Consider the following 13,107-nt stretch of genomic DNA (forward strand, 5'->3'; position numbering starts at 1 on the left):
AAAATGGAGCAAACCTTCGGAATAGGTCCAAGGAGACTCTGGACTTATCTCCTGTTTCTGCTGCTCCGCAAACCTATTTTGCTGCTGCACCTCCCAAATGTTTCCTTCCAGATCTACAGGAGTTTGGACAGCTGCGAATGACTCCACAGGAAGAATGGTTCAAAGTGGCAGTGATTACTCAACACGGGCATACTCGGGCTTGCGGGATAATGTGTTTGCTTGAAGGTTCTGGCCACTGGGAATGTAACTGATACAGAAATTGAATTGGTCAAAGAAAAAGGATCAAAGGATATGACGCTGGTTTAATTTCCTCGCCGTCTGAAGAAATTCCAGATTTTTAAGGTCGCTAGGTACCTAGATCGGGTGCTGAGCCTCTTCCAGATGGTGTTGCCACACTTCAAATGCAGTTTTGATGACAAGTTCTTTCTCCCAAATAGTGTAATTCCTTTCTGATGGGTTTCATTTACAGAAGTAACAGGCACATGGGAACAATGTACTGCCATCTTCTTGAGTCTGCAGCAGCACAGCTCCGATAGCGATATCTGAGGCGTCCGCCTCTACTACGAATGGTTTGTTGGAATTTGGGTATTTGAGTATGGCTCTTGTATGAAGGCCTCCTTTAAGGCCAGGAACGCTTGCTGTTCTGGATCAGCCCATTGAAACATGACTTTTTTCTGGAATAGCCGGGTAAAGGTGGCAGTCAGGGTGGCAAATCGCAGAATAAATGTTTGATAGTAGTTTGCAAATCCCAGAACATGCTGAACATCTTTGACTCTGTGAGCAGGCTGCCATGTTCTTAGAGCCTCAATCTTGCCAGGGTCCATGGCTATGCCTTGTGGAGAAATGTAGTGACATAGAAATTCTATGGTCGCCTGGTAGAACTGTTATTTCTCCAACTTAGTATAAAGATGATGCTCCCGCAGGCAATGTTCCCTCTAATGCGTGCAGTGCGCTGGGGCGCAGGGAAAAACCAAGCTCAACCCAGAGTTTTCCATGCCAGCGCGATGGAGCCGGCGCCCTGTGGGCTCTAAGCCCCGCCCGGCTTCTCCGGCTCTGTCGCTGCTCTGTCGCTGCATGCGCTTCCCCGGGCGGCCTTGACGTCAGCAGGCCCCTGTGCCGCGGGGTGTGTGTGTGTGCAAGCCCCTTGCCTCCACCGCCTCCTCTTCCACCGCCCCACTGCCTGAGCCCGTTTACAAGGGGCTGGTGGAAGATCCGATGTCGCTTTTACTCTTCCCCCCCCCCCACCTTTAGCAAAAGCGACATCGGGTCTTTCACCAGCCCCTTGTAAATGGGCTCAGGCAGCAGGGCGGTGGAAGAGGAGGCGGTGGAGTCAAGGGGCTTGCACACGCCCCTCCCATGGCACAAGGCGAACACAGCGGTCAGGGCAGCAGGGGCCCCCGGACGTCAAGACCTGCGACAGCCAGCAAAGCTGCTGACAGCTGTGAAGGAGTCTCAAAAGTCTCCTGAGGGGGTATAAAGCAGGGCCTGGAAGATTTCCCCCCCCCCCGCATTTTGAAATGGAGAATCCGGCAGTCAAAAGAGATGTGAGCTGTCCATTGTGAGTGCTGAGACAACAGGAGAAGTTGTAAAACTTCAGAGAGAGGGGTCGGGGTTTGAGAGGGAGGACGAATCTTCGGAGAGGGAGGATGAAAAGGCGGGACGGACTGAAGCTGAGTGCCTGGTAGCACATCTCTTCTCCACTCCGTTTCCCTCCAACACGGCTGGGTCGTCATCCCCCCCTGCTTTGGAGCCAATGGAATCTGCTCCGGGACGATCCTTCCTTTATTTCTTTATTGACCAAGTGTGATTGGACACACAAGGGAGGAGAAAGTGAAGGGGGGAGAGGACGCAGGAATGAGAGAGACCTGGAAGGAGAGAATGAGAGAGAGGGAAAAGAGAAAGAAAGAAAGAAAGAAAGAAAAGGGAAGAGAGGGAGGGAAAGAGAGAAGTGGAGAGGAAGGAAGGAAGGAAGGAAGGAAGGAAGAAAGGAAGGAGAAATGGAGGGAGGAAGGAGGAAGAATGAAATGAATGGAGGGAAAGAGGGTGAAAGGACTTTTTTGGGGGGTATTTTTCTCTCTCTCAACATACATTCAAACAATACAATGTACCATCTAATTTTCCCATGAATAAAATGCAGTATTTTCTTAGTAACTAATATCAATCATCCCAAAAGTTGCAAAAGTTTTTTTTCTAATTTTGTGATCCATTTACATACATTTTCTTTTAGTTAAATTCCCTCCTTAATGTTCCTTCAAAATTACAACACCAATTATATTTCTAACTTATTAACCAGTATGTCAAAGTGCTAAATTCAATTCCATTTATGCATTAATCCAAATCAGTATCACCTACTGCAAATCTTACTATAATCAATACTTCTAACTTTATTAAAACAGATCAGCAATTCCTAAATTCATATATCTAAATAGAAAAATAGAAGTTAAAAAAAGAGCAACAATACTCCAAGCTTAATCAACCCTTCTCAAACTCCAATTTCTTCAATCTGAGCAGAACTTTGAACCAACCCCTTTTTCTTTTTTATTTTTTTGTATCCCCTTTTAATCCCCTTTTCCATTTTATTCTTTATATTCTTTCTTCTAGGACGAAAGGATTTTGTTAGAAAAATAAAGGGGTTATTGGATCAAACTTTGGACACTTGACAAGTTAGTTATGATGGTGGCCATGTCCCAGGGTTATATGAACATCTTTTGGGATGTTCAAGCAGCTGCAGGGATTCACTTAATGACTGTGGCAAGAAAGGTGGTAAAGTGAGGCAGAACTCACTTAATAACCGTCTTACTCAGGAGATAGAAACGTTGGCCTCATTGGTTCATTTCTGACTGTTCAAAGTTGCAATGGCCCTGAAAAAAGTGACTTATGCCCCTTTTTCACACTTAGGACCTTCGCAGCAGCCCAATGATCGGAAGGTCAAAACCTTGCTGCCGTTTCATTTTTATGACAGTTGCTGTGTGTCCTGAGGTCACGTGACCCCCCCTTTTGTTTCTAACCAATCCATGCCCAAGCATGGAAATGTGCCGCTCAGACATTACAGTTTTCTGCTCAAACCGAAAAAAAATTAGCGGGAACACTGCCCACAGGTGTTGCAATATTTGGCATAGATGCTGGTTGTAGCACTTCTGGAAGGGGGAGTAGATCAAAATGTCATCTAGGTACCCAATGACAAACTGGTCCAGCAGGTCTCTAAAGATATCATTCATAAAGTGCTAAAATACCGATGGAGCGTTGGTCAACCCAAACAGCATGACAGTGTATTCAAAGTGCATCCCAAATGTCATCTTTCTTTTATCCCCCTCACGTATCTGCACTAAATTGTAAACCTGAGTGTCTAGAATCAATTGTAAACTAAATCTAGTTTGATGAAAATGGTCGCTGACCGAAGTCTTTCCATCAATTCTGGGATGAGTGGCAAGGGGTATCTGTTGTGCTCCATTATGGTGTTGAGCTTTTGATAATCACGACACAAATGCAACTCTCCTGACATTATCTTCACAAAAAGGACCAGGGTTGACAGGGACGATTGGCAGGGCTGAATAAAACCCTGGGCCAAATTCTTATCAATAATCCTTTAATAGTCCTTTAAGGCTGCTAATTCAGGTTTGGATATGGAGTAGATGCACCTGACAGGAAGAGGCACATTTGGAAGCAGATCAATCAGGCATTCATAAGGCCAATGTGGGGGCAACTGATCTGCCTCTGCTTTACTGAAAATATTGGCGTAATCTGACAAGTCATCGACAGCGCATCATGGGAAGCACCGTGCAAAGTATCTATATAGATTTGGCACATATGGTCCATGCACTGCCAGCTGGGAAATAATGTTCTGAGACCACACGATCCAAGGGTCATGCATCCGTGGCCATGCCAGACCTAGTACCAGCAGTAAATGAAGATATGCTGTCCCATAGAATTGGATGGCTTCCTCATGTCGCCCTACCAAAATCGCACTGGTTGTGTAATAGTCTTAATAAAGCTGTACAAGAGCACTTGGCCATCAATTGTCTTTATGAACAGAGGAGGGTCTACTGGGCACGAGGAAACATAGCAATGATGAGCAAATGCCTCGTTCATAAAGTTCATGAATACTTCTGAATCCACTAATGCGTGCACTTCCACCCCCTGGGCCGGTTATTGATAAAAACCTGAGTGTCCAGAATCAAATGCTGTGGAGTCCAGGAGCTACATCCACAGGTACAGAGTCCGTTTTGGTACGTGCCTGATCCAGCATTTCCACTAGGCCAGGCTCCAGCCGTTTCCCGACAAGATGGGCTGGGTCTGAGTTGCAGGATGAGGAATCAATGCACCAAGTCTTTTCTTGGGACAATTAATGGTAAGGTGTCTAGGCTGCCCGCTATATAAACACAGCCTACCTGCCTGTCATCTGTTTTTTTCCTCACTGGACAAGCAAGGCCAGACTGTACCAATATCTGTAGGCACTATGCATGATACTGAGGCTGGATGAGCAATTGGAGAAACAGGATGGAGCTGGATAACATGTGGTGGAGCTGAAGAAACAGAAGGGGGTTGGGTAACACATTGTAGAGCTAAGGCCGACCAGTTCATCAAAGAGATGGGAGTTGTCCAAGCAGCACACCGAGAATCTCTGCTCTGCAATCTAGTGTCAATTCGCAGACACAGTTGCACTATCTCTGTCGTGGTAGGAATCTTAACTTGAGCCAGCTCATCCAGCAAGCAGTCAGATAAGCCATCCTGGAAGGCATCCAGGAGAACTGACTCATTCCAGGATGATCCTAACTGAGTAGGCAGAACTTACTGATGTACTCTCAGAGGGGTTTCCGGCATTGCTTTAATTCTTTAATCTCTGAGGTTGTTTGATTCTTGATGGGATCTGAAAACATCTCCTCCAGATGAGCACATAACCCCCTGAAATCCTGTTGGGGACTATTATGAATTAGTAATGGAGTGGCCCATCACGCCGCTGACCCAGATAACAAGCTTATAATAAATCTCACCTTGTATCTGTTGTGTGGAAAGTCCTGTGGTCGCAAGGCTATAAACAATTGGCACTGTTCCAAGAAGTCCGGAAACATGGATTCGTCCCCATTAAATTTATCTGGCACAGCAACCAGGCAATGTCTTCTTGGGACAGGAACGGGAGCCGGCTGACCCATTGGGCCTTGAAGTTGAGCCAACTGAGCAGAAATTGCAGTCAGCTATTGTTGTAATTGTGTATTCTCCTGCCGAAGCTGTTCCATTTCCCCGGTTGGTGTGGGTGGGTTGGGCAGAGAACAAACTGCTCTGTTCCAGCACTGAGCCCCCCAGAAATCAGATGCACACCATAGGTTTTAAATAATAAAGGATTTTACTATGTATTTGCAGTTAAAACCTTTTCAAAATGAAAGTAGAATCTTTTAACAGCTTCACCATACAGATTGTATAATCTTATCAACTGGCTAGAGTACCAGAAAAAGAAGCCCGGAGCTCCTCAGAAAGCCAAGAATGAGTCTCTTTAAATCACATGCTGAAAAAACAAGAACTAGAAACCAGATGCTAGAATGAACCACGTTGTGCTCTGTGCAGAAGCAGTGTAGTCTGAGGGTGTGGCCCATTAATTAGCAGTGCTACTCACATGTAAACCTCCTCCTGAGTAATCACTGATGCCTCCTAGAGATCCTACAAATCCTAGCATCAATAAGAGACTCCTCCTCTTCTCCTGAGTCACTCATTTTAGGTGATGCAGAAGGCTCTGGTTATTCTTCTGTCTCTGACACCATGTCCTCTTCGTTGTTAGTCTTATGTGCCAGCAACACAGGACACCTGTACCGTGTCTCCACTGTCTCCGAGTACTCTGGGTCCATGACTGATTGCCCAGGATGGCAAAGTATTATGTATATTAGCAAAACACCTTGCCACTCACAGTTTGTGCCCAAACAATTTAGTTTCCACAAAGTCATTTTCACAATACAAAATCCATTCAATTTTTTGGATGCAACTGCTAGATTAGTCATGGGAATATAAGTGATCAATATTTTTTTAAATATTTTTTATTAAATTGCAAAGACAGACAAAACATACATTACATGTAACATTTAGTGGAGCAACAATCGCTCCTCTCAAAGTAGAAATCATCTTTATATTTATAATAAGTAAAAAAGAAAAAAGAAATAAACTTACTTTATCATTATTTATAAAATACTTAGATATATCAATTGTAAGATAATAAGTAAAAACACAGCTAAAACATTTAAAAATATATAGAAATTTTAAAATTATAACTTGAAATGAACTATGAAGAAAAAAAGAGAGAAATGGTAGAAGAGGAAAGAAGGAGTTTATCTTTATATTGTTAATAATCACTGTCTAATACAATATAACTACTAGGTACAAATATATTTAAAATAGTGTAAAAATAAGGTTATCTCTGTTTCTTTGTATCCCACCAGATATATACCTTTTGCCAAACCTCATAGAATTCTGATTCTTCTTGATTTTTCAATCTTCTCGTCATCATGTCAAGCTCAGCGCATTCTAAGACTTTCTTAAATATATCAATTTCTTTTGGGGTCCCAAAGTCTTTCCATTTTTGAGCAAAAGCAATCCTAGCTGCTACTAAAATGTGGATTATTAAATAATATATGTCTTTTTTGTATTTCTTATTTGAAATGCCTAATAAAAAGAATTCTGGTGTTTTCTTAATTTCTTGCTGGGTTATTTCTTTTAGCCATTTTTCTATTAAATTCCAGTATTCTTTTGCTTTTGGGCATGTCCACCAAGCATGGTAGTACATACCTATTTCTTCCTTACATTTCCAACAATTGGGTGACGCAGTTTGGAACATTTTTGAAATTCTATTAGGCGGCAGATGCCATCTATAAAACATTTTAATTTGATTTTCTTTAAAAGAAGTTGACCTTGTTATTCTCCAGTTATGTGTCCATACCTTTTCCCAAGTATTTAAGTCTATCTCTTTGTTTAAGTTTCTACACCAGCTTTTCATATTGTCCTTTAATGTCCATTCTGTATTTTTACAATTAATTAAAAAATTATATATTTTTCCAATTAACTTCAATCAATATTTTAAATAGGGAAATGTCTTTCAATCAATAATTAATCTGGCCATATCCTCCTCTCTTCAGTTTTTTTGACTCTCCCTTCCTAGATTCTCCTAGACAATGACAAAGTATTTTGTAAGATTGTTTAAATTTAAAGATCAAAATATTTCAGAACCTACCTGGCTGTACTGTGGCAGCAAGTAGCGCATGGAGATATAACCCAAACTGGGCTCGAATCCATTCATCCCCTCCTTCCCAGCCAGTGCCATCCAGGAAGACATCATTTTTGTTTTCAGTTACGTGCTTCACTAGGAAATCTGCAAATCTCAGGTCAGCTGTTGTAGGATTTAAGACTTTTCTAAGGTCTGGATCATGGATTTGGACAAGAGCATCCTCAATCTGATTGAGAACAATTCGTAGTGAAAAAACTTTGAGGTAGAGAAAGTGATCGAAACAATTAACACAAACCATAATCATAAAGATAGGTAAATTATTTCTCTCTAACCTAAAGCTATGTAATTAATATCTAGTGATATATTATTGGTCACAAATAAATACATAACATAATATCAATGATTATGTTGACTTCTGAGTTTAATAGCATATACAATAATTTGTTTATATTTATTCCAATTTTTAAAAATAAGAAAGCCTTCTTTTTCATCTTGCACGGAAAGATTTCAGAATGCATCACAAATTCATTGTCCAGACAACCTGATTCGCCTGTGTTCACTTCAAATTCTATCAAACAAAGAAGTGAAAAGCTGGTGGGAACGTGAAAGCTCTGCAAGAAATAGTACTGTATTTTTGGGAGTATAAAACGCACTGGAGTATAAGGCACACCTTAGTTTTGGGGAAGGAAAATAGGGAAAAGAATCTGCTTATCAGATATTCATCTGGCTAGCATCCTTAGTCTAGTCAGCTTCAGCACATTATTTTATCCCCTGGTTAGACCCTAAAAAGAACCTTATTTGGGGAGAGCAACAATGAAAGTTTTGCAAGCCAGCAAAAGCTGGGAACATAATTAGCAGCTGGAAAGAAACAGTTGAAGCAAGTCAGACCAATAGGAAAAAAAACCCTGCAAAGACTTAGGGCTTGGAAAACATTCTTTGCAAAGAGTAACAATGAAAGAGCTTGCAAGCCAGTAAGAGCTGGGAAAATTGATAGCACCTGGTTAGGGCTGGAAAGAAACATTTGGAGCAAGTAGAGAATAAAAAACAAAAACCCAAAAAAATACAAAGACAGGGTTTAGAAAACATTCTTAGCACAGAATAACAATGAAAGAGCTTGCAAAACGGTAAGAGCTGGGAACATTGTTAGCACCTGGTTAGGGCTGGAAAGAAACTTATTCAGAGCAAGTTAGACCAATGAAAAAAAATCTGCAAAGACTTAGGCTTGAAAAACATTCTTTGCAGAGAGAAACAATGAAAGAGCTGGGAAGCTCGTGAGCAGCTAGTTAGGGCTTAAAAAAGCTATATTCAGAGTATAAGACTCACCAAAATTATCAGCCTCTTTTAGGGAGGAAAAAGGTGCATCTTATAGTCCGAAAAATACGGTAACTATCAAGTGACTTAACAATTCAATGTTTTACAAGGAGTTATGAAAATGTATGTTAGTGAACCAAATAGCATTCTGAGAAATAAATCATTTCCACACCTGTGCTTCTCTCGGGGTATAATTTATTAACAGCCATGTCTGGATTCGACTTGGATCATTCCAACTCTGAGTCCCTTAGATTACATCCAGGTCAAAACTCCATCTCACCCCCCCCCACAACCACAAGTGCAGTCATGAGGACCAATCCTATGCAGGATTCCTGATTCCTTCCTGTGTTCGTTTACTATGCATCTGCAGAAAGGAATGTGTTGTGACATCTCTCTCTCTCTTTCTCACTCCCCCCCCCCGTTCCTCTATCACTAGCAAACTGTGTCAGGCCAACCTTTGACTTCACATAATTACTTTGGGCCTGACAGGCAGCCTCCCTTTCCGCAAAACCCCTCTCCTGGAATGATAGAAAAAGTACAGGGGTTAGTACCGTTCCACACCATCCTACCTTCCCTCTCCAGGACCCTTTGGCTTGTTCGGATAATTCTCATGGAACTGCTTGACTAACCTATCAGCACTGACATCCCGACTCTTACCCAGGTAGCCTCCGACAGAGGGTACCCTTTCCAATGAATTAGGTACTGCAAATTCCCCCTGAATTACTACAGGGGAAGGGGGCGACTGTGTATGTGGCCTAATATTGGACCCGATCACCGGCTTAAGCAGGCTGCAGTGAAATACAGGGTGGATCCTCCCTAGGATTCTAGGCAGCAGATTACTTTCACTATTGGGAAAGGGCCCAGGAATTTTGGACCTAGCTTTTTGCTAGGCAGCCTTAACCAAATGTATTTGGTAGACAAGAAAAATTTATCTCCCACTCGAAAAAGGGGTTGGGGAGATTGACGCTTATCTGCTTGTTTTTTGTAGGCTTGCACCACCTCCATCATTGCCTTCTTGGTATCCTCCCATCCTCTCTTCAGCTTCTCCATCCACTCCACCAACGGGATAGACGAGGGAGGTTTCATAGGTAGTTCCGGCATGGGAACGAAAACTTGACCACTGGTAACCTGGAAAGGGGTTAGTCCCGTGCCGCTGTGTATAGAATTATTGTACGCTACTTCTGCAAAAGGCAGCAATTCAGCCCAATTGTTCTGCTGGTAACTCACATAGCACCTAAGGTACTGTTCCACTAGGACATTAGCTCTTTCTACTGCTCCATTTATGGACGGGTGGAATGCAGAACTGAGTCCTTGGGTGGAACCAATGGTGCGGACGAATTCTCTCCAGAATCTGGCAGTGAATTGGACCCCCTGATCTGATCTGATTCTGCAGGGGACTCCATGCAATCTGCAAATGTGTTTTAAGAATAACTTAGCCAAGTGTCTGGCTGTGGGTAGCCCCAAACATGCTATGAAACGGGACAAATCAATGACAGTCAAAATAACAGTGTTTCCCTTGCTCTTGGGGAGCTCCACTATGAAATCCATTGCTATTTCTTCCCAGGGCCTAGTAAGGTTGGCCACTTGCTGCAGCAATCCGGGGTTTTTTCCGGGCCTATGCTTTCTTGTGGCACAAGTGGCACAGCTTTTCACATAATCTTCGACTTCCACTCTCATTCTAGGCCACCAGAACGGTCTCCACGCCAGATGCAAAGTTTTCAGGAACCCAAAATGGCCCTCTAGTCTGGAGTCATGACTCCGTTGGAGAATATCTAGTCACAGGCTGGCAGGCACATACAGCTTGGTTCCCTTCCAAGCCAACCCTTCTCTCAATGTTAGGATTTCCTTATGATTGTTGAACCATAGGTCAGTGGGCAAAGCTGACTTCATTTTATTTTCCCATTCCCCCTTTCCTGGTGGAACCTATCTCCTGGTATGGTCTCGGGTGAGAACAGGTGCAGCTTTCTCCTTACTTTCAGGATGCGGTGAAATACATGGGATGATCGGATGTACTTCTTCCTCTCTCTTGCTATGGTATTGTGGTTTTTGTGACAGAGTGTCAGCAATGAGGTTCTTCCCAGCTGTGATATGTTTTAGTGTAAAATTGAACTGTCTGAAATATTGGGCCCATCGTACTTGCTTAGGGGAAAACCTCTGAGGGGTCTTTAATGCTTCAAGGTTCTTATGGCCAGCCCACACTTTGAAAGGAATAGCTCCGCCTTCCAGAAAATGCCTCCATGTCCCCAGTGCTACACATACAGCAAATGCTTCCTTCTCCCAAATAGCCCACTTCCTCTTGGTGGGAGTCAGCTCCTTGGAAAGGTATGCACAAGGCAGCAACTGTCCCCTTCCACTGTCTTGTAATAGCACTGCAGCTATTGCCACATTGCTGGCGTCGGACTGGATCACAAACTTCTGCTCAGGGTCAGGATGTTGCAGGATGGGCACCTTTGCAAAAAGTCTCTTGAGCCTTTTGAAAGCCTTTTGGCATTCCATCGTCCACCTGATTGGCTGAGAGGGTCTGGGCTTAGTAGGGGCTGACCCAGTCTTTAGTAACTTGGTTAAGGGCAAGGCAACTTCTGCGAAAGCTGGAATGAACATGCCGACAGAAATTTGCAAATCCTAAGAAACTCTGTAACTGCTTGCCAATGAAGCACTGCCTTCACCTTGGTTAGGTCCATCTCTATAGATATGCAGTATCCCAAATAGTCTACTGACATCTGGTGAAATTCGCACTTGGAAAGTTTCACATAAAGCTTAGTAGACAAAAGCTTCTTCAAGACTTGACTTACCAACTTAACGTAGTCAGGAAGATTCTGGCTGCAGATAAAGATGTCATCTAAGTACACAAGAATCCTGTTGTAGAGGTGGGCATGTAGAACTTCATTTATGTATTGCATGAACATGGCAGGGGCCCTTTTCAGACTAAATGGCATCACTCGAAACTCCCTAATGGGCAGTTGAAAGTGGTTTTCCACTCATCCCCTTCCTTTATTCTGATGCGGTAATAAGCCTCCCTTAAGTCCAACTTGGTAAAGTATTTCCCCTTGGCTAGATGATTTAGTAAGTCCTTCATGAGTGGGAGGGGATAAGTGTTCTGCACACACACCGCATTTAGGTTCCGGTAGTGAACGACTAAGCCTCCGTCCTTCTCCTTAAAGAGAACGGGGGCTGCTGCCCTGGAATTTGCAGGCTGGATGAATGCCCTCTTTAAATTGGTGTCTATATGATTTCTCAGCTCTCCCAATTCTTTCGGTGACATTGCGTACATCCTAAGTTTTGGGAGAGTTGCCCTTGGTTCAAATTCTATCACACAGTCTGTAGGTTTGTGAGAGGGCAGTTCATTGCAATCTTCCTCACTGAAAACTCTTCCCAAGTCTCTGTATTCCAAGGGCACCTTCAGGAGATCTGGAAGTGTTCCGTCCATCATTGCAACCACTGCTAAGGACCCATCTGGCCTCTCCTGGGGAGGAGGTTTTCCCCTGTCTGTCCCTAGAAAAGGGTTAGAGCCCAAGGGGATGAAAAGCCTATGATGCCCACCCTCCCAACGAAAGGTGGGAGTCCATTTGTCCATCCAGGCCAGACCCAATATAACTGTTTCCGACATCTTGAGGGCGACTATGAATCTCAAGAGTTCACGGTGCCAGCCTATCTGCAGCTCCACTAACTCAGTCAGGAACGTAGCAGGAACTCCACCCACTAGAGAGCCGTCCACCTGTTGGAACCAGATGGGTTTCGCTAAAGGCCTGGTCTGGATTTTTAACTTCTCCACTACGGCTTTGCTAATAAGGCATCTTTAGCACCCTGTATCTATAAGAGCCCATATTTGTTCCCCCTCCCCCATGGTCATTACTTTAATCCTTGCTTTAATGATGAACAGATAGATGGGCTCACTCACCATTCGGTCGTCCTCTCTACTGGGCTCCTCATTCCAACTGGGCCCGGTTCCTGAAGGAATAGGGTTTTCACCTTTAGCAAAATCCTCAGGAGGGCACAGCTCTGTAGTTTGAAAGGCCCAGAGACCCTGCAGAGGGGCTTCTTCAGATCCTCTTTCTGCTACCGGGCATGGCTCGGGTTTTGGGGGAGAGAGAGGCATCAAGCAGTCTGTCCTCTTATGGCCAGTCTGGTCACATCTGAGCAAAGGGAGCCCAGCTGACAAGGGAAAAGGCGGCCTCTTAAAAGATCCCTTGTTGCATGGGGCGGGGGAGGTCCTTTCTCAGCAAGAATTACATCACCCAAAGCAACTGCCATGGTATATCAGTCTTGAATGGCCCAGCTACCTCCCTATGGTCCTGCAGTTCACACGCCTCTCTCAACTTTGGATCAAGGGCACTTTTGAAAATATGGACCAAACAGTTTTCTGGCCACCCCTTCAGGTTATGGGCAATCATCTGAAATTCTTCCATAAAATTCTTCATAGGCTTGCCTGCCTGTTTCAATTGGAAAATCAGCATCTTAGCTTCTAACTGTTTTGCTACACTATTCGGCTCAGGAGCCCTCTCATTATGCAATTTAGGAAGCAGTCTGCCGTTTGCAATCAGAGGAGCAGGAGAAGGGGGCCAAGCAGGTTTTGAAATTCCCCCATAAAGGAA

General features: G+C 43.7%; 1 protein-coding gene across 5 annotated transcripts in view; it reads right to left on the reverse strand.

Annotated features, from left to right (window-relative positions):
• Window positions 1-13,107, reverse strand: part of AVL9 (AVL9 cell migration associated) — a 204,781-nt gene that overhangs the window by 19,514 nt on the left and 172,160 nt on the right. For all 5 annotated transcript variants that reach the window (XR_011556730.1, XM_070726316.1, XM_070726317.1 and 2 more), the window contains one exon: window positions 7,211-7,430. Coding sequence is in view for 4 of the 5 variants with exons in the window: in XM_070726316.1 (XP_070582417.1) it covers window positions 7,211-7,430 (220 nt within the window). In the remaining variant the exon portion in view is untranslated. The remainder of the gene's footprint in view (window positions 1-7,210; window positions 7,431-13,107) is intronic.

The sequence above is a fragment of the Erythrolamprus reginae genome, chromosome Z (assembly GCF_031021105.1).
Source record: "Erythrolamprus reginae isolate rEryReg1 chromosome Z, rEryReg1.hap1, whole genome shotgun sequence".
NCBI classification, from domain to species: Eukaryota; Metazoa; Chordata; class Lepidosauria; order Squamata; family Dipsadidae; genus Erythrolamprus; species Erythrolamprus reginae.